This window comes from Tupaia chinensis, unplaced genomic scaffold (genome assembly GCF_000334495.1).
Source record: "Tupaia chinensis unplaced genomic scaffold, TupChi_1.0 Scaffold000097_1, whole genome shotgun sequence".
NCBI classification, from domain to species: Eukaryota; Metazoa; Chordata; class Mammalia; order Scandentia; family Tupaiidae; genus Tupaia; species Tupaia belangeri.
The window spans coordinates 6,997,195-7,024,345 of NW_006159559.1; the positions used below are offsets into that span (position 1 = coordinate 6,997,195).

General features: G+C 41.6%; 1 protein-coding gene across 1 annotated transcript; it reads left to right on the forward strand.

Annotated features, from left to right (window-relative positions):
* Positions 1-5,152: 5,152 nt before the first annotated feature.
* MRAP2 (melanocortin 2 receptor accessory protein 2) lies at positions 5,153-25,197 on the forward strand. Its single transcript, XM_006143368.2, has 3 exons — positions 5,153-5,398; positions 12,006-12,105; positions 24,367-25,197. The coding sequence occupies exons 1-3, from the start codon at positions 5,272-5,274 to the stop codon at positions 24,758-24,760; spliced, it is 621 nt and encodes a 206-aa protein (XP_006143430.1). The 5' UTR covers positions 5,153-5,271; the 3' UTR covers positions 24,761-25,197.
* Positions 25,198-27,151: the final 1,954 nt, after the last annotated feature.

Sequence of the window (27,151 nt, forward strand, 5' to 3'; positions counted from 1 at the left end):
TTTCTCCCTTCCCCTCACACACACACACACACACACACACACACACACACACTCACACACTTCATTTCCTTTGGTAAGAAGAGTGAAGAAGAAAAAGAGAACGCCCAGGAATGGTGTGGGAATGAATAGCCAGAAGAAAGGATGAAAATGTTGGGAATGTGGGTGGGAGAAGGTATCTGGCACCTGCTAACCACGCGTTCTCTGTTTGGGTTTAAGATGCCCCTGCAATCCTCCCAACAGATTGGCCCTGCCCAATGCCCTGTGCACACCTAAATAAAAGGTAGACTTCCTTTTCAGGTGTGGCTCTGAGGTGCAGTCGTCACTGTCATTACGGCTTTTGTTGTCAGCAGTGCTTCCAAGTGCTCAAAAGAGCAATTTGTTTTTCTCTGCTGCTCCAGGAAGCTTGTGTAGGATATGTTTGCTGTCAACGAGGTTATTTTAAATGACTAATATTATGAAGAAACCTGGCATTGAGAAAATCTTGGTGGAATGGAAGCAGTGTACAGGAGTAGCAGAGGTCAGAGAGCAGTTGCCCCTGGCCCACCATTTCCTGTTTGCTGTGGCCCAGGGACAGCAGCTGTGTGCTTTGCAGCACCCCAGGGAGCACGCCTTGGACCCAGCCCGAGGAGCTCTTGTACTGCATGTTACAGCCCAGATGGTCCTCACTGCAGCTGCAGCGGCAATATCGCACTCGGGGGCTGCTCCCCAGACATGCCGATGGTTTCCCAACGATGAAACAGGTCTAGCTTCTGTTTCAGCACAGCCCAGCCTTAATAATCGGCATCATTTAAAATACTGCTTTCTACAGCTTCCTATTTCTTGTTTGTCCTTGTGCACCTGATGTTCTCAATGGATTAATTTTTGACTTGGATGAAAAAATACTGCCTCATGAGCTTTCTGAAGGGCACTAGGTGACTGCTTTAAAGAAGAGGCTAGTCTACTGGGGGTTGGCAGGTGGCGTGGTGGTTAAGGGCGCTGGACTCTCAAATGACCAATAGCAGTTCGAGTCCTGGACCTGGTAGCTTACTTTCTCACTATCTCACTCACTCTCTCTCTTTCTGTGTGTCCCTCTCTGGTCAAATTAAAATAAATAAATAAATAAAGTTAAATAAAATAATTCTGAAAAAAAAAAAGAAGATGAAGAAGAACAAGAACAAGAAGAGGCCAGTGGTTCCATTCTCCAAATCTGTCTTTGGGATTCAAGAACCAAAAAGAAATATCAAATGAAAACAAAGCTGCTCCTTTTATCTGAAGGCTACCAAGTGGTGGCTGCCTGGGGCAGGTGGTGGTGTCACATTTCACTCTGCATCACTCCGCCAGCCTCAAGGTTGGCTCTGGTTTTCACCCAGTTTGTCTTCAGGTGTTCCTCAGGACTTCCTCCGTGCTGTCCCTTTTCAGGACCTCTCCATTCCATTCGTAACTTTCATTACCCTTTGGTAACCTGCTTCTAAGTGACTCATTTAGATGAAAGGGAATGGGGCTGGCTGGGAGAGCTAGATCCTTCATGGCTGACTGAATTCAAATCTTGGTCCTGGTGGCTTGAAAAATATGCTAGGCATGTGTGTGCCCCAAATCCCAACTAGACAGAGAAATGGAAGAGAAGAGATTGTATCATGACTATGCCCTACTGAGAGTGCTTTCTCTCTCTCTCAAACCCTCTGGCAATGAAAGCAGCAACCACAAATAGATGAAAGGGAATAGTGTAAGAGAGAGAAAAGGGAGGAATTAAAAGAATGCAGTCTTGGGGGACCAGCAGTTAGCATAATGGCTATGTTGTTGGACTCCCACGTCGTCAACCACTGTTCGAATCCCCGACCCGGTGGCTTAAACTCACGCCGGGCGCATGTGCGTGCGTGCCCAAGATCCAGAGAGGAGAATGGAGGAGAAGGGATTGCAGCGTGGCCATCCCCCCTGGGGGGTGACTTCTCGCTTTCTATCTCTCTGTCTCTCTCTGGTGAGCGCACGTGCCCTACAACAAAAATCTCTCCAAAAAAAAAAAAAAGTAAAAAAATGAAAAAAAAAGAGAAAAGAAAATTAAAAAGAATGCAGTCTCTATAGTAGGTAGGAGACTGATAGATTTCCTTACAGGTAGCTCTTTTATAGGCATATTTTATTCTCTGTTGCCTTACTGGCCCTAGGAGGATAATGGTACTGCGTCTTTCTGACCTGTTCTTGTAGCCAAAAGACCTGCTAGTGCTGTGTGCCTGAGCAACCTCCAAAGGGGGTCCCCATTGTGTGCTATGACTCGAAGAACAACGTGTCCAAGGGGAGGGTGGCAATGTGTGGCATGCTGCTTAGAGAGAGAATAGAAAACACTTTCCACCTTTATATCCTTATGTGTTTTGTATACTTCTCTCTCTTTTTTGGTTCTAGATGAAAGTTAGTGCCTTGCTCCGCTCTGCTTATTAGGTTGGCTGTAATGTTGGTTTCCAATAAAAATGATGTGATCAAACCAGACTTCATCTTATTTCCTTTAAAAAAAAAAAAAGCTTACTATCATAGCTTGAGTGGGTAGAACAGTGTGTATACCCAAATACAGATGTTTATCATAGTAACTTTTGAATTATACAAACTAATATATAAACGAATATATTTTAAGTTATTTTTTATTACACTTTTATTCATTTGTCTAGAGAGCACATACCCATGTGGTGAGTTTGATAGGAACTGGCTGACTGGGGAGTTGGTTGTGTCTGAAAAACAAACCTAGGCTTCCCTGCCTCTAGCAGCATTTCTTAGTAATAATAGTCTTAGCTACTATTATTGATTTTTAACTTGGGTCTTAGCTATTTACTTTGCATGCAGCATCACATTTTATTTTTACAGCAACTTAATGAAGTAGGTACTGTTACTATCCTCATTTTTCTCATTTTCTGAAGCTCAGAGTTTACTTATTTATTTATTTATTTTTTATATATTTAGGGCTCTGGAACAAAAATTGGCAAACTTTTTCTGTAAAATGCCAGAAAGTCGCTATTTTTAGGGCCATGGCATCTCTGTTGCACCTACTCAGCTCTGCTGTTGTGATGCTAAGGAGGGCATAGAAAATTCCAAACGAATGACTGGCTGTGTTCCAATTCAAACTTGACTGATAGACGCTGGTACTTAGCTATCATTTTCTTATGTCACAAAATATTATCCTCTTGATTTTTTTTTCCAGCTATTAAAAATGTAAAAAACAAAATGTTCTTCCTTCGCAGGCTGTGCAAGGACACAAGTGGCTAGATTGGCTGACCCTTGTCCTAGATGATGAGAGTATGCAGAGAAGGAGGGCTGGGTTAAGGGGGCGGTAGAACACCCCTGCCAGAGGGAACAGCCTGTGTACAGGTGGCAGAGAGCTCGAAGTATCTGAAGAATCACAGGCAGTGCATTGCAGTGTGGTAGGCTATGAGGCAGAATGACTCCGGTAAGAGAAGACAGTAGGGCGCAAGTTATGACCTAGTAGGGCATTTTAAGGATTTTGGACTTTGTCCTTAGGGCAATCGGAAGTCATTACAAGTGGCAAGCAAAGCAGTGAGAGGTACAGTTTATCTTTGTAAAAGATCATTGGCCGATGGGGAGATTGGGTCCCATGGAATTAGTAAGAATGGAAGCAGAAAACCCGTTAGGAGGGCTGAGGCAAGTCAGGTGGACGATGCTTATGTCCATTAGTGACCTGGCCTGCACCATTTCCTTCTGACAGTGTTAACAGGTCATGACGAACAGTTGCAGATGAAGAAAACTCAAAGTAAGTATCTTGAAGATAAAGATTAAGGCCCTGGTCTTCTGATTTCAAATCCAGCGTCTTCCCTAAATGGTATGAAATTCTTAACATTCTCAAATGGAAACTATGTTTTTCCTAACCTACCACTTATCTCTGAACCCTGCCGCTGAAGGGCTACTTCTATCTTTTTTCTTCTGGAAGAAGTGTACATAAATAAGAATATTTTGTCTTAGATTTGTGTTGTTAATTTTCACTTCTTGAGGGAATTTATGTCATTATTGAGGGAAATAATCTTTCATTAAAATGAATAAAAGGCTAAAGATGATACTGCGGTAATGGTTAGGTTATTTTTGTGCTGCCGCTAGAGCTAACTAAATGCTTAAAGATCGCTGTTCTCATAGTTTGTGTAGTTTTCTTTCCTAAATGATAACTGACATGATTTTTTTCTCCTTTAGAGGAATGATTTATCTGGCAGGACTGTCAGAGTCACATTCCATTTCCTGATCTGTGGCTGTCTCTGGACCAGCACACCCCATTCACCCACTGTGATGCTGAGGAGTCAGGGTCCAATCTGAGGATGGAGAAAAAGGGATGAGGGAGCAGTGAGTCTCTGCCTCAGGGCAAAAGGGTGATGGCTATTCTGCCCTAGAGGCAGTGTGGGTGTTGAGCTTGGAGAAAGGGAACTTCAGAAAGTTCTTGGAAAGTAGGATGTGGTGACTGCTCAGTGAATCTTGATTTGGAGTTGGTATTTCATTTCAATTTTCCCTTAATTACTGTTATTGCCAATTGTCTGCCTTTCCCCTTTATAAGAGAAAATCTTAGGGATCCTGGCCTACGTCTCAAGTGTTGCCCCTCACCCCACAGTGTGCAGTGCGTGGCACATAGTAGGGCTCACACAGAGAACTAACTGAACACAGGCTCCATGCTCATCACCTTTGGCATCGTGTTGCCCTTCTCCCTAAGAAGTCAGAGGCTTCTAGTCTGAAATAATTACAGTGAACAAAGAAGATACTGGGGAAATTCTGAAAATAAAACATTCAAGAGTAAGCAGGAGACAAGACACAGTCATCTACTGAGGGTTTTCTCCCATCATGCAATTCAATGTTCACTTGCTGTAACCTATGTCATTAGACTTAGGTTGGGACATCTTCATTGTTGCCTAGGTGCTGAAGAGAGACCTACCAAGTGAGTTCATTCCTAATCCTGATGGCTCTGTATATACTCACGCAGGTGTAGGTGATGAAGCTGACGTTTTTTGTGTGCTTTCTCTCTACTTCCCTTCTTTCCTTCAGTTATTGAATCTAGTTATATATAAGTTCATACAAAAAGATAAGGTGTCTGACTATGAAGCATGTTCCAGTCTAATGTAGAGATAAAAGGAAATAGTTCCACATGGTAGGAGGTGTGGGCAGCTGGTGAGATCTTCTTCCTGACCTACTGGTAGGACCTCCTCAAGTCCATTGCCACTGAACTCATGAATGTGGTAAAAAATAATTAGAGGAACTGTGCAGTTTGGGATGAATTAACAGTTTCTGCACTTAACCTTTCTCCATTTGTGCAGGGTAGAGATGTCTGCCCAGAGGTTAATTTCTAACAGAACCTCTCAGCAACCTGCATCTAATTCTGATTACACCTGGGAATATGAGTATTATGAGATTGGACCCGTCTCCTTTGAAGGACTGAAGGCTCATAAATGTAAGTCTTACACAACTTTACACTGTAAGCGTAATATGTATTTGTCTTAACCCATGAAATCTCCAGTAATTACTTCTCCTGAACATTCTATCATCATATAGAACTCTGCCCTCCACATTCAAAATCTCACAGAACACCACCTCCATACATAGACTGACTGCTCAGAGATGGTATTACGTGAGGGCCTTGGTGACTCTGATCGATGAAGGACTTAGATTCCCCTAGTGAAGGACCATGAGTTGGTGTCAGTCTCAGATTGAGAGTTTTTTTTTTTTTTTAAAGCATTAACCATTCTAGCTCCCTGAAACTGTGAATGTTTGCACTATGAAAAATATGTTAAAAAATAGAATCTGTATCTGTTGTTTGAAGAACCTTCTTTTGTAACACAATGTCCGCAGCATCCTTTCAACCCAATGGATTTTCCGAAGTTGCTAAATGGTCAGTTTGTGCGTGTAATGGTGGACGAGAATAGCCTGGGATCATTCTTAACTCCATTTTATAGGCAGGAGTTGTGCTTCATGTTACTGGAGTGACTAATGACCTAGCGCAGAGCAAGGAAATGTAATTCTGTGAAATGTGACTGTTCACCTGCACTCAGAACCGAATGCCAGCCAGCTAGCAGGAAGCATCCTTGTTTCATTAAGTGCAATGCAGAAACTGCTGCTACTCCCAGTCTTATTCTGGCTACCCCATAAATATCCCTGAGATGTTCCATTGTTTCAGAGGGAATATTCACAGCATTGTAAAATTTTGGGGTTCTTAACTGGTTCAGATTCATGGGACTCATTAGAAAAATATACAAAAGATCAGAGTGAGAGTTGCAAATGAAGCAAAGAAACTGCTTTCATCCCTCTAATTACAGCCTGGTTGCTTCCACTCTGACCTGTCTTGGCATTCACGATCCTATCTATTCATTTACTGCTCTCCTGCAAGAAGGATTACTTTTGTTCCTTAAGTAAAATTCATTAACTAAACCACATATCCTTTATTCCTGAGGCGAATCATCCAATTAAACGCTTTCACCCATTCCTTTATTGATGTCTGCTCAGTATTTCTTTCTTCTTTTTCCCTTTTTAAATTTATTTCTTTTCTGTGTTTCTTTGTGAGAAACAAAAAGCACATGGATCCTTTAGGATCTACTGTCATTGATTATCTGATGGAAGGCCATTTTGGTCTGGGCATGAAATAACTCTCCTAATAATTTACTTAACTTCCTTAATCTGTTGGTTTTTTGAGGGATAAGCTTTAGGTAAAGACACTTGCTTGTGATGAATTACAGTGGAAATGACTAGGTATATTGCCCTGCATTTCCCTGTGAGGTGGGCTTTTACAGGTTAGTGACAGCTACTTTATTTTCTGGGTCAGTTTACTCCAGTCTTTTTTCCTTAGTTTCTGGGGCACAAAAGACAAGCCTGCTACCATAATTTTGGTTGGTACATTTCCACAGATAACTGTGAAAAATCTTTTGTAAGTATATTCTAAAAATGATTTTAGCTGGGAAAATGTATAGCTCTATGAAACATAGGCCGAGGTTTAATGCATTACATACTTTACCTACCATACTGTCCAGAAGGATTGCTTCTGTTACATTTAACATCCACATCACAGGGAAAAAAAAAAGGCCCAAGGTAGTACTTGCTGTTCTGATATAAAAGATCTGATTAAAGTAGAGGGTAGATAAGTTCAAGAGGAAGTTTAAGAGCTGAGTCCTGGGTCACGCTAGCATTTGGAAGTTCAGGAAGGGAGGACATTGAGTAGGAAGTAGTGAAGCCTGAGAAGAAGGTATAGAAAGGTAGGAAGAAAACTGGACAACTGTGACTTCCTGCCAACCAACTGAAAATGAGTCTCAAAGACAGACAACGGTCTGTGCCAAACGCTGCTATTAAGTCAAGTTAGTTGATGTAACCACTGGATTTACAATGTAGACATTACTAGCAATGATTTCAAAAGTAGTTATCTTAGATAGGTGGAGGTGAAAAGCTGATGGAATGGGCTCAAAAAAATGAGGGGGGGGGGGTCAGCAGATGGCATAATGGTTATGTCACTGGACTGCCACATAGTCAGCCATGGCTTGAGTCCTGAACCTGGTGGCTTAAAACTCTCCCTGAGTGTGTGTGTGTGTGTGTGCCCAAAATCCCTCAAGGAAAATGGAGGAAAAGGGATTTCGGCATGGCCATCCCCTTTGTGGGGGCGTGATTTCTTGCTTTCTGTCTCTCTGTTTCTCTGTCTCTCCGGTGAGCACACACACATGCTCTATAGCAAAAACTTCTCTACCAAGAGAGAGAGAGGAAAATAAGAGATAATATGGGCAGACAAATCTCTAAAAGTTCTGTCATAAAGGGAAGGCGAAAATTGGTTCATTTATGAAGTGTGTGGCTCAGTGGAGACAGTGTTCTTAGAGAAGCCAAAACCAAAGCCCACTGGGATGCACACATGCACTGTAGCAAACCCACTCTGGCTGCTGTGTTGAAAAAGGACTAAAGGAGCACTTTCTTAGTTTGAGCTGTGCTTTTTACTTTTTCTTTTTCTTTTTTAATTTTGATTTTTAGCCCCCCCCCCTTTTTTAGAGAGGTTTTTGCTACAGGGTATGTGTGTTTGCCAGAAAGACAGAGAGAGACAGAAAGCGAGAAATCACCTCCGAGGGGGATGGCCACACCGCAATCCCTTCTCTTCCATTCTCCTCGAGATCCTGGGCATGCACACACACATGCCCAATGTGAGTTTAAGCCACTGGGTCCGGGAGTCAAACCGTAGTCAACTACATGGGAGTTCAGCGACATAGCCATTACGCTAATTGCTGGTCCTCCCCCAACCCTTCTTTTTTTAAGAGTTATTTTATTTAACTTTATTTATTTCAATTTGACCAGAGAAGAACAGAGTGAGAGAGAAAGAGAGAGGCAAAGAGAGAAAGCAAGCCTCCAGTTCTGGGACTTGAACCATAGTCGGCAATATGAGAGTCCAGCACCCGTAACTACCACACCACCTACTGGTCCCGAGCAGTGCTTTTTTCTTATGCCAATTTGTAAATAATGCAAACTATAAGTGTGGATGAATCCACAAGAAGTTGGTTCATTGGGTCCAGAAGCAGAGCTAGAACTTGCAAAGCTTTAGAGAAATGCATGTCATTAGGAGCACAGTAGGAACAAGAGTCCTACTGTCCCCTTGCCAGGAATACACATCCCCAAACTGACCCCAATACTTTAGGAACCAAAAATGATCTGAGTGCAATGCTGGTATTCTGAATCCTCTCTTTTAAATGAATTATTAGTCTTCATTTTCATACAACCATAAATGAAAGGTCACAATTTATTTTTAGGAGGTAGAGAGGAGAGGCAGCAGGATATGATAGTTGCTCTAGCTCTTTTCCAGAGTGAAAAAGAAATAGATAGAAGATAGTATCAGCATTTATCTCTCAGCTTGTTCTATTCATGAAAGGTCAGGTTCAGGGGAATTATTATTTTTTTTAGAGAGATTTTTGTTATAGGGCACATGCACTTTCCAGAGAGGCAGAGACAGAAGGCGAGAAATCACCACCACCCCTCCTCCCCGGGAGAATGGTCAGGCTTTGATCACTTCTCCATTCTCCTCTCAGGATTTTGGGCACATGTGCACACGCATCTGGTGTGAGTTTTAAACTGCCAGGTCTGAGACTTGAACCACATGGGAGTCCAGCAACATAACCATTACCCCATCTTCTGGTCCTTCTCTAGGGGAATTATTTTATTATGACCCCTTCTATTGGGTCGTGAAAAAAGTCATGACGCATTTTTTCGCATATAAAAGAAAAATACTTCATGACTTTTCTGACTGCCCAGTATTTGGAATTCCTCTGGCAATTTGTTCTTTCCCTTCTATAATTAGTCTGCGAGCAGCTCAGGGTCTAGACAGGACAGAGTTTGACTGCGGCCTCTGCTGGGAACGCTTTTGGAAGGTTTCTCTTGGCTGTCTTAACCAAATGGCCTCACTGGAGCTCAGCCCTGTGTAAACCTCTATTCTGAATTTTTCCCAGGGAAGGATACTTTAGGGAGGACCAGGGGCTCTGCGTTCCCCCATTTTACTTCAGTGCCTCTGCCCATGAAACTTGGCATATAACTAAAAATGTAATAATTTGAATATTCTTGGGATATTCAATAATATAATAAGGTACTCTGGATAAGAAGGCACTCATGGGCTGGGGTCATTTGGCAGAAGATGAGATGAGGAGGAAATTAGTGGAAATCATTTGAGGAGGCAGAATTGTGTTTGAAGGGGAATGTGTATAAGCAGGGCTGTTTAAAGCATGCTGTCATGGGAAACATAGACACTCCATCACCAGGGAAGCATATGGAAACACTGCTGGATCACAGGGACTGTCACATTCTAACCATAGCCCTCCACTCCCCGACTTGTCCTCCCTACCCATGACTCCTTTCGGTCTGTGACCCTCCCATGCAGTACATAAAACTGTTATTGATCTCTACAATGTTTCTTCACAGTGCATGCCCAGATAATTGAGATTGTGTGGTTCTGAATGAGTTGCACTTGGGCACATGTGTTTTCAGTACTTGTCCTTCTGTCTTTGCTTATGTCTCATTTCCACTGTTAAAGTCCAAGTTTACATTTTCCATTTCCTTGGCACTACAACTTAAGACCCTAGGAAAGGCACATTCATATTGCACCTGGAGTGCTGAACCAACATTGTTAACCTCTAGGCAATAATGTGTAGAGTAGTCAAGTATGAATTATGCAGGATAAACTGGGGATCTGATTTTTTTCACTTTAGAAAAAGTGCTCCCTATACATAATTTTATTAGAAAATAATGCTTTGCATTTAAACACATTTCATGTATAAGCTACAATTTTCCCCCCAAAGTATATTTGTTTCTTCTATCAGAAAGAGACACAGAGAGTGAAACAGAGACTCTCCACCCCCAACCTCAGCCAGTCAGGATCATGGGCATGTGCATGCAAGCTGACTATGTATAGGACGACCTTGGGATGCAAAACCAGGGCCTTTCTATCAGAGTGATGGCAAGAGCTACTGCTGGCTACTGTGGCTGACTGGCCATCCAATCATATATTGGGTTGTCAGGAAATGTAAAATGTTTTACGTTTTTACATACAAAAATGTAAAAATGTGTTATGACTTTCTCGATAACCTAATACTTTTTAAAAAGTTGATAAGCATCTTCATTGCATTCCCATGTAAAAACTTATTATAAATCAGGAAATGTAGAATGATTCCACTCTGTGGAATCAATCTCCCCCAGATTTGAGATCCTACTGTGTATATGATAGGTTCTGTAGACAATCTTGTCTATCCCCTGTCCTGGAGACATACACTTGTGACTATTACCTAAGATAGGATCAAGGAAGGACCTGTTCACATAGGCAAAAATACCATGAGGTTCAAAGGATGGAGAGAGAGAACGTGTGAGTTAGGAAAATTAGGTGAGGCAGCAGGGGGTTGGGGAGGTTTGTGTGTATGAGAAGGATGAACTTTGAGGGATGGGTTCATTAGTTTCAGGTTGGGGAAAGTAGTTCCAGTCAGGTAGCAGTGAGGGCCCCTACAAAGATATGAAGACTACGGCCTAGGAGTCTGACAAGGCTGTGGCTAGGAGTTTAAGTACATATAGAGACGTGATGCTCCATACTTTGATTGGAAATGATATATGGGTTTAAAAGCTAGGGTAAATTGGGGGGAAAGGATGGTGATTCTAGTAGCAGTAGGCACCTGTGGAGTACCTCCTCAGATGCTAGATGTTGTATAAAGTGCTCTACCTATGGAATCTCTTTGAATCTGGTAAAGGAGGTCAGGTTTATTTTCGTCAGTTTTTTTTTTTAAAAAAGAACAACATCATTGGAGCTGTGACAGAGCCAGTTCATGCAAGGATGAAGCACATGGAAAGCATTTAGGAGGTCATTTATATGTTCTGTGCAGGAACCAATGAGGATGTAAATTATTCCAACAGGAACATAAGTAAAAATGCAAAACTGAGTTGGTTGGAATTAGACTTTATTTTAACCTTCATATATAGTCTCTGCTACAAATTGTATTTTCTTTTCTTTTTTTTTTTTTCCCCTCTAAAGTTGATTTATCTATCTCTTTCATGAGAGGAAGAGACAGAGAGTGACAAAGACAGGCAACCCAAACAGGCTCTTCATGCCTCCAAGGCCACAACCCACTCCAGGCTCAGCTGGTCCATCCAGATTATAGGCACACATGTACCCAGAATGCTCAGGGAATCCTGGGAGTGAACCCAGGCCCCTTCCCAGGTTAGTCCAGCTGAGTTACCCCTGTGCCACTACTTGCCCCCAAAATTGTGTTTTCTAATTTAAGACACTTTGGTGGAACCTCGAGGGCCTAGATGACTTACATTCTATCCTAGATTTTTTTCATTAAGATACAGAAACAGTCTTAAATCACTTTCTGTTTTCTGAGTAAGAAACTTGGAGAATCTTCTTCTCCCTTGTTCTCTGTATATTAGTCCTCAATCCACTGAGGATCGGATTGTTGATTTTCTCTCATATATTATGCACTAAAGCTTTTCCAAACAGTTCAGATTCCTTGAATGTTCACATTTTAAACTGCTATGAAATACTAACCCTAGTCTGAACTGTCTTGCAGATTCCATTGTGATTGGATTTTGGGTTGGTCTTGCAGTCTTTGTGATTTTCATGTTTTTCGTGCTGACTTTGCTGACGAAGACAGGAGCCCCTCACCAAGAGTAAGTTCAGCTGTTCCTAAATGTCTGTAAAGCCCCACAGAAAACTGAAGAGCAGAAACTAGCACCCAGGCCTCAGTGGCTTCCAGTGGCTGGAGTTAGGGGGCTGCCTATAGGTTTGCTTCTTGGGTGGGATCCCACTTTCCTTCCGTTTTTTTGCCTCTTCTTTCTGAGGCTTATTTTCAGATAGACTCTTGTAAAATTGGGTTTCTTGGTTTTTCCTGCAGTCTTAATCCAGGCCTGATTTTTTATACTGAAATGTTTATTAATTCTTATGTATTTTCTCCTTATTCCCAAGATGGTTTAGATGACTCAGCAGATTAAAACCTGTAAAAAAATACATACACACATATATACACACATACACACACATATATACACACACATATACACACACACACACATATATATACACACGTTAAAAACACACATATACACACACGTATATATATATGTGTGTGTGGGATGTGAGTGTGTGTGTATAGATAGATAGATAGATAGATAGATATAGATATCAGAAATAGGATGAAAAATGGTTTTGAAAAATATTCCAAGGAGTGGGCTAGCCGGGTGGCACGGTGGACAGGCAGCTGGATCTCTGGATCTCACATGGCTGACTATGCTGTTTGAGTCCTGGACCCAGTAGTTTGAAAATATGCCAGGTGTGTGTGTGTGTGTGTGTGTGTGTGTGTGTGTGCGCGCGCGCACGCACGCGCGTACCCAAAAATCCCAAGAGAAGAATGGAAGAGAAGGGATTGCAGTGGGACCATCCTCCCTGAGGGGTGCTTTCTCACTTTCCCTCTCTCTCTGGTGAGCACATATGCCCTGTAGCAATAGCTAACTAACTAAATAAATACTCCAGGGAGCAGAGAAATAGGTGCTCCTGGGCACTCAACTAAATTTGTTATTGACAATATCACTGAGCTTAACACTGAGTTTCCTTGAAACTAGGATAAAAAGGGAAATACTCTGGATTATGTAATTCTCATAATGTGATAGAGAATGTTAACATTGGATTTTGAATCTCTGAAGGAAATTATTGCATGATTTATGAAAGGTGCTTGCAGAACATTGAGTAACAATAGAAAATTTATTTGTTCAGTTATGGTTTGTCAAAAACTCAGAAATGTCTTAGGGATGGTCAAGTTTGTTCTGTTGCTAACAACAAATACCTAAGTCTGAGTAACAGAAAAAAATAGAGGGGCTCTTTGGCTCATGATTCTGGCACTAGTTAGGGACTTCAACGTCACAATTTGGCAGAGAGAGGAAGCACAGGCAGAGCAGAGCAGAACATGTCTCTGTCTCTGTCTTTGTCTCTCCTTGTAAACTCACCAGAACTCAATAATGGGACCCCATCCTAATGCCTAATCACTTCCCAAAGGCCCCACCTTTTATCATCCTAGTCAATGAACCCTTCTCTTCAGACCTTCACAATACAACCAAATTCCAACACATGAATGGGGGGGGAGCATGTTCAAATCCTAGTAGGGGATATATGTTTTTAATACCAACTTTTCAAAAACAGGAAAAATAATGTATATTGAATACTTGTTAGTCAATCCCAGTAGACAACAGATGACCCTCTCAAATTAATAGTTAGAAAAGTTTTTTTTTTTTTTTAATTTTGTTGGGGGGGACCTGCAGTTGGTGTAATGTCTATGACACTGGACTCTCATGTAGTCGACTGCGGTTTGAGTCCCGGACCTGGTGACTTAAACTCAACGCCGGGCACGTGTGCATGCGTGCCCAAGAGAGAGGAGAATGGAGGAAAAGGAATTGAGGCATGGTCATCTTCCTTGAGGGGGGTGATTTCTTGCTTTCTGTCTCTCTGTCTCTGTTTTTCTGGGGAGCACACACACCCTTTCTCCAAGAAAAAAAATACATTTTGTTGGGGCCGGCAGGTGGCAGGTGGCACTGGACTCACATATGGCCCACCCTGGTTCGAGTCCCAGACCTGGCAGCTTGCTTTCTCACTTCCTTTCTCCCTCTCTCTCTGTCTGTCTGTCTTCTGGTCAAATTTAAATAAATAAAGTTGAATAAGATAATTCTCTAAAAAATAAATTAGTAAAAGCAAACAAATAAATAAATAAAAATTTTGTTCAAGTTTATTTATATATTTCTTCCATGAGAGAGAGACAGAAAGAGAATGAGGACATCAGAGAGACAGCATCTTCTACAGGGTCCATACACCACAGTTCATCCCCAGCATCCACCAGCCCCAGATCACGGACACATGAACATGGAGCCTTCCCATGTGAGTCAGCTTATATAACATCTCATTTTGCTGCTGTGACACTATCTGTCCCCTAGAAGAGCTTTTGATAACAGGGTTGTGCACAAATTGTGGACAGGGAGAGCTTAAATCCCACAGGATAGTACAGAACCCCAAGGCCAGCAACACTGAACAACAGTTCCCACCCAGATTTCGAAGAGTGAAGGGGAAGGTCACAAGTGGAACTCAGGAATCCGCCGGGAAGAACTATGGTCTTGGATCAGAGGATACAGCTAGCCCTATGTGACTGCTCCAAGAAGGAGTCCCCAGACGCATACAAGACCTTGCTCTTCTCCCTCCTCCCCATCTCTTACTAGTGCTCTCACTGTGCTGGACATCACCAGCAGCCAGAGACTCCCCAGGGCACAGGGTAGGATGGGAGAGGGGACAAACCGGCCTGGAAGTGTAGACAGGAGGAGTTTCACACACAGCCTCTTCGCAGCCTGGCATTACTGTGTTCAGCATGCAGCCTCCGGTGTCTGTTCTTTCTTCAGCCTGCACTTGAACAAAAGCCTGGGTAAACAGGGACACTTTTCCCTGTCCTTAAACTGTCTCTGGACATCAGGATATGGAAAAAATTTTAATGCAAACCTTTAAAATGAAAAGCAAATATCATTTTTATTGAAGCATATGGAGACATATGGTTAAGGATCTCTGTAGGAACCACTAAAAGGACACACACTTTCCCTTTTCTCTCTCCATGTCCTCATAAACATCTGCACACGCTTCCACTTCTATTATCGTGGGCCTGGGAATTTGAAAATACAGTGCAGATCATAACAGTAGTAAGGAAGGCTGAGAACACACTCAGACTAGGGCACATCCACAGAGCAGCCATTCTATTACTTTTTCCAAAGGGGAAGATGGATTTTTAAAGGTTATTGAGATGGATTTGTACAATTAGGTGGTTAGGAGGCAGGTGTTTTTATGGATGGGAGTATCCTCTCACAAAATAAAATGTGCCTTTCTGTTATGGTTAATTTGATGTGTCAACTTGGGTAGGTCATGGTACCCACATGTGATCAAACATTACTCTTGATGTTTCTGTGAAGGTATTTTTAAGACATATATTGATTAGCAGACTTTGAGTTAAGCAGATTACCTTCTGTGGGGTGGGTGGGCCTCATTCCATTGAAAGCCAAAACAGAAAGACTAATCTGCCCAGGTAAGAAGAGATTCTGCCAGCAGACAGCGTTTGCACTGGGACTACAACTCTTCCCTGGGTCTCCAGCCTGTTGGCCTACTCTGTGGATTTTGGACTTGCCAGCCCCCAGAATTGTGTGAACTAATTCTTTTAAAAGAAAATCTCAATTTCTTTCTCTTACGCACATGCACACACACATACACACACACATACACCCTGTTGGTTCCTTTTCTCAGGGAGACCCTGACTAACACACTCCTGCAAGGTGTCATGGTAACCCTGGGTGGCTGAACTTGTATTCCTAATCTTCAGATAGGAGTTCAGTCCTACCTTTAAATGGTCTCTCTTTTTGATGGCAGTTCTGAATGATGCTCAGTCACAGAACAGGTCATTTTAACCCTGTATGCTTCTAACAAGGTAAAGGGGAAACTCTTAACACTTTTTACTTTTAATGAAAAGGAATCAGCCAATAGAGCCACATTTTGAATGATTCTGTGCATCATTTGAAGCAGTGTAAGATATGGGATTTTGGTTGTAGTATATCATACAGAAATAATCAGAGATGTGGGGAAAAAACCCTTAATAAATCTGCTTAAAAGGCTTTTAGATCTTAGCAAACTTGACATTTATTTGGCAGGAATTTTCTTCTACAATAGATTTTTTTATTTTTTTGACGTGGCCAACTGTAATGGAAAACAACCAGTTTCATTTAAGATAATTAGGAATGGAGGGGAAAGATGATACACCATTGAGAATAAGAGCCATGTTTTTACTGTTTGCCTTATGTCCGACAATGTATGATCTCACTAAGTATTCATAGGAAGACAAAGTAAATTCCTTGAGTGTTCCTGCTTTACAGATAAGAAAAGTGAGGTTAAGTCACTTGTCTAAGGTCTCCCACATTAAATAAAACTGTAGAGCCAAGTTTCAACCTAAAGCCTCTCAGCTGGCATCGACCACTACACTGAAACTAACTTGGAGTGAGAGAGAACATCCCCTAGCCAACCCTGCCTGGACTTTCTTTGCCAATGCTCAATAGCAAGAGTTGAGATCCACTCATCTGCATAAAGCCAATTACACCACAATAAAATAGGTATTTATTTCCTGAAGTTTTCAACTTGGGATCACATTAGGCTAGGAATTTTAGTTATGAGAGCCAATGGTATGGTGGTTAAGGTACTGGACTCCCACATGGCCAACCGTGTTTTGAGTCCTGGACCCGGTGACCAGTTTCCTCTCTTTCTCTCTCTCTCTCTCTCTCTCTCTGGTCAAATTAAAATAATAATAAATCAGATTAAATAAATAATTATTTTTTCCAAAGAATTATTTAATTAAATTAATTAATTTATTTTTTAATTTGACCAGAGAGGGACAGAGTGAGAGAGCGAGAGAGATGGAAAGTGGAAAAGCAAGCCACCAGGTCCAGGACTCGAATCATGGTCGGCCATGTGGCTCAGCACCCTTAACCACCACATCACCTGTCAGACCCAAATAAATAATTCTTAAAAAATAAAATTAATTATGGAATCACTATGAGGATTAATTCTGGAATCCTACTCCTTGGGTTCTTTTAAGAGAGGGTGTATGTAATAGTCAGGCTAGGCTAGGCTATGTGGTAATAATTCCTCAATTCTCAATATAGTGTAACAAAGGTTATGTTATGTCTGGTGAGGTCTGCTGAGGTGGATGAGGGGCAGAAAGAAGCTTCTCCATGTGAACGGCACTGTCTCCACCACTCAGCCTCCTGGACTGCTGTAATGGGAAGAGACTGCACAGAGATCTCACCCCTGTTCTTCTGTTTTTCAGCCCAAAAGTTTCTCACACCCCTTCCTCCCACAGCTCATGGGTCAGGACTAGCCACACCCCCCTGACTGCCCTGGGTTGAGAAGGGTAGTCTGTGTGCCCAGAAGGAGAAGAGAACCAGTAGATCTTGGTGAGCACTAAACTCCACTGCAGAAGGAGAAAGACTATTATAAAGCTGACACCACCTTTCCTAAAAGCTTTTAGGCCCAAGAAGCAGCTCTGATAGGGATTGTTTTTGCAATAGAATATTTGTGTGTGGGGGAGAAATGCTCTCTGGATCCTTTATGGACAATGAAGATAAAATAACCATAACTCCTGCTTTCTCAGCTAAGAAGCCATTTACTCTGTATGCTTCTTGTTAAAACATTATAGCTCCATTATCATAAATCTGCCAGAGAGAGAAGAATGGAAAAGGCTTGGACCAGATTTTTTATGTTGACTATTCTGGAGCTTTTAAAACTTTTACCAAATCACAGACATCATTTACCTCAAATACTCTCTTTTTGTAGCCTTTACTTGGTGCCCCTTGTCCAGGTGGGGATGTTCTTCATTTAGGAGTGAGCCCAGGATGGCCCATGACCTTATAAAAATGGGAATCGCATTTTACCTTGAGTTATAATTTACCTGAACAAGGCACCCACTAAAGGGTGGGTACATGAAACTAAAAGCTAACAGCAGAAAAATGTCAGTGTTCAGAATCTCTGATAATGGCCACGGCCACAGGAACTAGCTGGCAAAGCATGGATGTTATGAGTACTTTCCAAGGAAGTCCTGCCATTCGGAGATGTCTCCCTCTACCAACTTGTAGAAACACCTGTTCTGTGTATCTGGCTCAGTCTGTAAACCTTTGTTCATAGGTTACTTTTTATTCCCTAGCAATTAAGAGGAGTGTCTTAAATGCATAGCTTGGGCTCACCCAAGACTGTGCTGAGGGTATTTCTAAGGTAGTAGAACCTTCCCTGTCCCAGATAGACCAACATTTTTCTGACCATCAGTACAGTAAAGCATCCAAAAAGCATTTTCACACAGACAGAAAGGACCAGTTAGTTCCTCTGATGGGGATGCTTACACGACATAAAGCATTCAGCACAGACTCTGTGTCCACAAGTGCTGGTGGTTACTATTATCAATATTTTCTCATTGGTTAGTCAGTCTCACTGTTTTTCACTCTTGGTAGATCTTTGTTTAGCTTACACATCTTTAAAAGCCCACTAGAAGCAACCGCTTCTACCAAGTGCTCCTGAGTCATCTACCTACTGCCTTTCATGAGTGGGAAAAACCTGAGGACAGTCATTGGCATGCGAAGACTCTTGGCACAGCAACAGGAATTTCATTTGTAAAAATTCTTTGTGAATCTGGAAAATCCATGGGGATGTAACCCAGAGCTTTACCCAGAACTTGTCCTCCGCAAATGGAAGTGGAAGCAATCTAACCTCCTGACTTGATTGATCTTTCGGGTTATAGAGGAAGGAGTTTGTTAAGCACTGGGAGTGGCTGTGCTTCTCACAGGAATTAGTGCTCTGGATAGTCCACAGGCACGGCTGCTCAGTGCACAGCACTCGCTGAGGTCTAGTTAACACAAAGTCTTTGAGGTATGCAGGTAGATCAGTGTACAGGAGAGAAAGGACTATATACAAACAACTCTGACACAAGGTGGAAAATGATGCACCCTGTAAGAGAAGGTCAATAAAATACACAAGAGCACAGAGCAGAAACAGATTTCCTCCTATTGGGAGACCAGGGTCTCCAGGGAGGCAGTGATGTTGGAGTTGGATAGTGAAGGCAATATTTGATTTAGACAGACAGGTGGAAGGAACAACATGGGGAAAGGCTCAGAGTGGAACAGTCGTAAGTGCACTGGAGGCCAGTCTGGTTCTGTGTGGCTGCCAGGTTAGCAAGGACACTGGTGCGAGAGGACATTGAGAAGGCCAGTGATGTGAAAGGGGTCTGGAACATCAGGCCGAAAAGATGAGGGAGTTGACAAAAGTTTGCGAGCAGGGGATGTCATGGGGAGTAAATGATAATGACTGCGCAGGTGTCCAAGGACTGGAGGTCCTCATTAGATGTGCTCATTCAGGTACAGAGAAGTCCAGAAGGATAGTGGATATATGATGCCAACACGGTGAGAAGAAATGGACAAGAGCACTCGGAACAGTCTTTTGTTCTGGCTGATGATGTAGTCAATAGGTTAAGTCTAAGTTGTGTTTCTTTTAGCAGGCTAAAAATGAAGAGAACAAACTCTCAACAAATTAAGTGCAGGAAAAATGGTTTCAAGGCTCAGGGTCCTTTCAAAATAAAAATTGTACTTTTTAAAAAGTTGGGATGACATAAGAGAACTTCCAATCCACAAGCATGATCTATCTCTCCATATATGTAGGTCTTTTTTTTTTTTTTTTGAGAGAGAGAAAGAGTTTTGTTATAGGGAGTGTGTGCTTGCCAGAGAAACAGAGAGACAGAAAGTAAGAATCACCCCCTGAGGGGATGGCCAGACTCCAATCCCTTCTCCTCCAGTCACCTCTTGGGATTTTGGGCATGCGTACACGTGCCCCTGGTGTAAGTTTAAAGCCACTGGGTTCAGGACTCAAACCTTAGTCGACTATGTGGGAGTCCAGCGATGTAACCGTTATTCCACCTGGTGGTCCCATGTAGGTCTTCTTTAATTTCCCTTTGTAATGTTTAAAATTTTTCATCATACAGGTCTTGAACTTTATTAATTAAATTTATTCCTAAGTATCCTGATTTATTCTGTTGTGAATGAAGTTGTTTCTTCATTTTCTTATGTTCATTACTAGTATGTAGAAATATATTTTTTATATTAGATCTATTAAAAGAAGTCGTTTTTTTTTTCTTTTTTCTTTTTTTGGAAAGAGATTTTTGCTATAGGGCATGTGTGCTTACCAGAAACACAAAGAAAGACAAAGAAAGTGAGAAACCATCCCCTGGAAGGATGGTCATACCACAATCCCATCTCCTCCATTTTCTTCTCTGGATTTGGGGCACACACGCACATGCACCTGCCATGAGTTTGAAGCTGCCAGGTCTGGAATTTCAAACTATGGTGGAGCACATGTGAATCTGAAACATTGCACCACCTGCTGGCACAGGAAAGTCTTATTAACCACAGTACTGGAACAACTGGATAACAATAAGGGAAAAAAAATGACCTTTTCTTCTATCTCAACATGGATCATATTCCCAAAGTGAAAAGCTCCAAGATCCACACTGTTAGAACTTCCTGTGATGCTGGGAAGGTTTTCTGTGCCATCCAATTAAGTAGCTACAGGCCACATTGAATACTTGCAGTGTGGGTAATATGACCAAAATCTGAATTTTACATAATTATAATTAAATTTAAGTAGCCACATATGGACAGTGGTTACTTTCTTGGAACATATAGCTCTAGAAGAAAGCGTTGGTGGATAGCTTCATGACATTGGGGCAAGCAATTATTTCTTAAAGAGGGTATAAGAATCAATAAACAAAAAAAGTTGAGAACTGATTTTCATTGAAATTTAAAACTTCTGTCATCAAAAGTCATCCTTTGAGAAAATGAAAATGCTAAGTCACAAATTAAGACAAAATCTTTGCAATATCTACTTATCTGACAAAAGTCTTATATTCAATATATATTATAAAACTTCTATGAGTCAATAACCAAAACCAACAACTCAATTTTTAAAATGGGCAAAAACTTGTAAAGACACTTATAAAGTAAACTAATAGCCAGTAAGCACATGATAAAATGGTCAATGTTGTTTGCCATCCGAGAAATGCATATTAAAATCACAAGGTGTTACCTTTTCAGTCCTATTAGAATGGCTAACATTAGAAATACTGAAAACACCAAATGTTGACAAGAATGTGGAATAACTATAACTCATATATTATGGCAGGAGTATAAAATGTTACAACCATTTTTGAAAAATCTTTTCAGTTTCTCACAGTGTTAAACATATATCTACTATATGACCCAGTAATTCTACTCCTAGGTATTTATTCAAAAGCAATAAAAATATGTATCCATAAATTAAAATTTTAACAGTGTTCATAGCAATTTTATTCATAATAGCCCTAAGTCTGAAGCAGCCCAAATCCCTTCAATAGGAGAATGAATAAACAGATTATAGTATATTCATAGAGTAGACTATTACTCAATTGGAAAAAGGACAAATTGTTCTTACATGCAACAATATGGATGAATTTCAAAAACATTATAACTGAGCAAAAGAACCCAGGCACAAAATGCTATAAATTGTATTATTCTATTTTATGTGAATTTTAAGAACAGGCTAAACTAATCTGTGGTGATAGAAATAAAAATTGATCGTTTGTATAAGATGAAAGTACACTGAAAGGTCATGAACAAGCAAAACCAATCAATTGAAATACAATAGAAATCACAGTGTATTGCCTAAAGATGATGAAAATTGAGTGGAAAGAAACTTCTAGGAAAAAGCAAATAAATGTTGCCTGATTTGGTGATGGTTACACAAGCATATACATTAATAAAATCTCATTGAATAAAAACTTAAGATCTTTACATTTTGCAGTATGCAAGTGTTATCCAGTGTTGGGGTGAATAGTATCTGAAATGAAGCAAGAGGTGTCCGTGATCAGTTTCTCACTAGGTCCTTTAATTCAGCGGTCCTCAATCCCTGGTCCTGGGACTGGTGCCAGTCTGTGGCACAGCAGTTGCCTAGTGGGCAAATAAGCAAGGTTCTGTGTTTGCAGCCACTCCCCGTCACTCCCATTGCCTCCTGGGTCCTGCCACCTGTAGGATCAGTGGAGGTATTGGATTTTCATAGGAGCCCAAACCCTATTGTTGTGTGATTATTTAATTGTATATTGCAATGTGATTGTGGTGGAAATGGCACTTGGTGAATGCGGTTGGTGTACTTGGGTCATCCTGGGATCAATCCCACCCCACCCCACTACCCATGAAGGGAGTGTATTCTACAAGGTCTATCCCTGATGCTGGAAAGGGCTAGGGACCACAACCTTAGTCAAGGAAAGAAAAGGAAAATAAAAGGACAAGTATTTAATGTTTACTAGACTCTAAGAAAACAAAGATGAACTTTTCACTGTTGTCAGGGAGATGGAATCAGTCAAATAGCACTACTGTCATTGGCAGGATAAAGCAAGGGTGGAACAGGGCAGCCACACGAGCACTGGTTTATCTCAAGGGTTGGAGACAGGGAAGGCATCTCTGCAGGGCTTTAACGTCCACTTCCCTGGCTCTGCCCTGGCAAGGACAAACTCCTGGCCTCCAGTGTCTTAGTGCTCCAGCAAGAGTAGTTAATGGACCTAAGTCTACTGCTGAGACATGTGGCAGTGTTATGGAAAAGCTGCAGAACACGGTTGGGTCTCCAGGTTGCTGTCACACATAGCAGGTGCTCCAGGCAGGCAGGAAAGTCATTTTTCAGAGCTTCTTGGCCCAGCAATGAGGGAATGATCTGGGCCCTACATACCTTAATCATGTTTTTTTCCAAATGCTTGCAGTCTTCTTTCTCCTAGGTGACATTTTAGCTTATTAGGGCCTAGGTTGCTGGCATGACATTCCTATTCTCAACATCTTGCTGGGTAAAGTGACAATTGAGAAGAAAATCACTTACTGAATGGTAAAGATAACCACTTAAATTTGCATTAAACAGAAGAATCTAGAGTCTCTCCAATGTGATTTTTCTCTAAATTCTGAATACATGACATAGTGAATATAATATTCTCATGTAAATCCTTGATTTTCACAACACAGTTGTTTAGTGGGCAATGAAATTTGTTAACCAGTCTTACTACTAAGGAAAACATTTAACCTTCTGAGATAATCATACTGAGGAGTGGATCTGATGAATAAGTTTCTTGATTGCTAGATTCTAAAGCTTCTAGGATTGCTGACCTCTGAAGTCCAGGTGATATTTTATAATTTGGGGACAAGTGATATATTATCAGATTTTCTAGACCTGTAAATGGAATTTGTGCTTGCCTGATCCTTAAGAGAAGTTGGTTGTAAGTGCCTTGTCCAGAGTGATGGGATGGGAAGGATGAGATTTAAGAACTGATATTACTAAGATTACACGTTAATTGAACACAGCCTCTAGTGTCTGGTTTTTGCCAGATTCTGCTCTGGTTTGATAATGTGTTCAGACATAATTCTTGCCTTAAGAAGCCACCACCTGTGCATGAACAACCCTTGTCTAAGTCTGGAAAGGATGGTGATTAAAATAGATAGGATATCAGGGTTTTCAATTTACCCATGCTCACAGTCTCATACACTTGTAGGAGTAATTGATGGTTATTTTATTCATTCATTCACTCATTTATTACCATTAAACTGCTAATTTGTTCCAGGCTAGATGAAATAAGAAATTAGAAACCTGTGGTTTAGTTCCCCTCATCTCAAACTGGATATCTGACCCAAGAGGGCAATTTGCCTGCTCCTTACCTTAGTTTATACATTTGTAAAATGAGTATAACAATTCTTGCCTAAATGACAACACTGGTCGATTCTTGGCTAGCGTTGAAAATGAAGAGAAATGGATATTATTACAGTGCTTTGAGAAATATTAAACACAACCTTATGAAATGTTGCTGTTCAGGTGGGCATGACTTAGATCTGTGGTAACCTCAGTAGAGGGAATGATCTTTGGGGAATCTATGAAAATATAGATTACTGAGCCTACCATCAGAGACTCTGACGATCTGACCCATGAATTTATGTTTAAGAAAAATTTCAGGTAACTGCAGATGATCCAAGAATCCCACCGATAAACACTGGTGTATGTGTGGAATATCGGGGGATTCGTCAGCAAGATGTCTGTTTTCAGCTTGATCATGGGGACTTCATCTTAGGGCTTTTGCCTTGGGTTTACTTGTACATATTTGGAAGTGGAGTCTGTCATTTCTATTGCTTGCCTGCATGCCCCCAGGGGACTTAGACCCAGTAGGCACCTCGTAAGGATCTGCTGGCCTGCCTTGCAAACAGAAGACCGTGATTCTGCAGGTGAATGGGCTGCACGTAAGCAATCTTTTATTTCCCTTTTCTTCATAGCAATGCAGAGTCTTCAGAGAAGAGATTCAGGATGAACAGCTTTGTGTCAGACTTTGGAAGACCACTGGAGCCGGACAAAGTGTTTTCTCGCCAAGGCAATGAGGAATCCAGGTCTCTTTTTCACTGCTACATCAATGAGGTGGAGCACATGGACAGGGCCAAAGTGTGTCACCAGACCACAGCTGTGGACAGCCATGTCCAACTCCAGGAAACCATCAGAGGCAGCAGGCGACCAGAGGAGGAGCTGAACAGGCTCATGAAGTTTGACATCCCCAACTTCGTGAACACGGACCAGAACTCCTCCTTTGGGGAGGATGATCTCCTGATTTCAGAACCACCTATTGTTCTAGAAAACAAGCCAGTTTCCCAGACCTCATACAAAGACTTAGACTGAGACACATGCTCTGTAAAGTGTCTTTCTGAAGATAGGGATTCTGTCTTTGTACTGCAAGCGATCTCCATCCATCGTGTGTGTGTGTGTGTGTGTGTGTGTGTGTGTGTGTTTGTGTGTGTGAAAGAGAGACAGACAGACAGAAGACAGAGAAGAATGACTCCTCAGAAGTGAGCTATTAACCAGAGGTTTTGTTTTTTCCTTTTAACATATTTTTTTTCATTAAAGTATTTACACTGTCTCACTTTTGTTTTTCTTGAAAACTCTGGCCAAATACCCTTCGTTAGCATTCTTTAATGAGGGTTGGCATACCGTGCTCTAATGGCCCTGCTAAATGGATTGCTAAATGCTATCCATTTAGCAAGTTGCTTTACCTCTCTAGGCCAGCACTTTTTTTTTTTTTGGAGAGGTTTTTGCTATAGGGCGCGTGCGCTCGCCAGACAGACAGAGAGATACAGAGAGATAGAAAGTGAGAAATCACCCCCCAGGGGGGATGGCCACGCCACAATCCCTTCTCCTCCATTCTCCTCTCGGGATCTTGGGCACGCACGCACACGCGCCCGGCGTGAGTTTAAGCCACCGGGTCCGGGACTTGAACTGTGGTCAACTACGTGGGAATCCAGTGACATAGTCATTATACTAACTGCTGGTCCCAGGCCAGCACAGTCTAGAGGAGATGATCTACTCAGCCCTGATTCTTTGTGAACTTATGACTTTGCATTCAGAGGAGTCTAGGATTTACATGCAACTACGCAATTTAGGCACTACTTTCTATCTCTTGTTGTAGGATCCCAGCAAGTAATGAGCTTACCTTTAGTCAGAGGGTATGGATGTCTGTCAGGATGTCAGGAGACTCTTCTTACAGTCACTGTGGCCAATATGTCTGCTGGGTTGTGTTGAAACAGCTCTTCAGAGGACCTCTAACCATCCATGCTCAAACCTGCCCTGCCCCTATCAGAATGAATGTGAATCCATGGTACATTGCATGGCATTTTTGTCTCTAAGAAACATAGGGAAGATTGTCCTCTGAGTAAGAGGAAGTGCCTTCTTTGTGTCTGTGTGTGTGTTTGTGTGTGTGTGTGTCTGTGTCACACTGCAGTGCCATTTTCTACAAGAACAAGAAACATGCTATTTACCCTGCTGGCCATATAGTTGGCAGATGTATGGGTGATGGTCGATTTCCTAGTGTGGACTTTGAATTGACATGGTAAATGGGTTGTAAATAGCCATGAACAGATATTCCAGGTGGCCTGCACACATGGGCAACACAGAGTTAACTTTATGAAGGACTCGCAGCTGCACTCTGGAATTGGAAACAACCTGGTTTTGCATGCATAGTCAGTTGCATGCATGACCAGCTGCTACTTTCTGGGGGCATTTTTGTTATGAATTTGTTCACTACTTGTCTTGCTTAAACTACAAAATAAATGTACTCGATTGAACAGGAATTTTTTTTCATGTTCTTTGTTTTCATACACTCAGCTTTTTATTTCCTTAAAAACTCTGCTATGGTTTTGAAGTCACGATCCACTCCCGACCCTCAGCCATCCCTGGATTATGGTTAAGTGGATGCTCTGTGTGCTCAGAGAGATCTCCACATGTGAACCCGGAACCCTCCCCTGTTTGTCAGCCTTGTAGAACATCACATTTACTGTTGCACCATAGCCTGACCCTGACATTGTTTTTTTCATACTAGACAGTAAGCAAGCCTAACTCTACTCCAGACGGGGATACTATCTCCAATGTCCTGTTGGAGGCTGTTCACTCTCCAAAGGCTGTTCACTCTCCAAACATTGTTGAATACACAGTTGAGGCAAAGCTTCCAGTGCCTCTGCTCATAAGACATGCAGAAACGTGAGAGGCTCTTGAAAAACTTGTCTCCCACCACTAAATATATAAGTCATTTGGGATTCTTTTTAATTGCAGAAAGAATTATGGCGATTTTTTGAAATGTTTTAATTTCTCTCTCAGAAATGTACAAATTACCTCTGGTTAAATTCAATGGATTTTGTCTTTCTGAAAGCTGTCAAGACTGCCAAAACATACACTATATATATGATCCGTTTTATTATCTACTGAAATACTATCTGTTAGTGGTAGGACCATAATCCATTGTGCCACCCAGAAACAGACAATGGTACAAAAAGATATCTTTACAGCTAGGCCAGGCTTTTAGGCAGCTTGAGGAAGGCAAAATTGGCCAGCCTATGACCAGAGGTGGTTCCTGAGGCAGACACATGAATGTAGAGAAAATATTCTTGTTTCTCTAGAACTGGGGCTTTTGAATAAATATTGCTGAAAACTTGGGGTCTTGGGATAAGAGCAGGCTTGGAACTACGTACACAGTGTGAGGACTATGCCTGACCTAAGAGGTTTGTATTTATATTTCAAGGG

Coding starts and splice junctions, on each gene's coding strand:
- MRAP2 (XM_006143368.2), top strand. CDS start 5,272: ATGTCTGCCCAGAGGTTAATTTCTAACAGAACCTCTCAGCAACCTGCA. Junction 5,399..12,005: donor AGGACTGAAGGCTCATAAAT/GTAAGTCTTACA, acceptor ACTGTCTTGCAG/ATTCCATTGTGATTGGATTT. Junction 12,106..24,366: donor ACAGGAGCCCCTCACCAAGA/GTAAGTTCAGCT, acceptor TTTTCTTCATAG/CAATGCAGAGTCTTCAGAGA.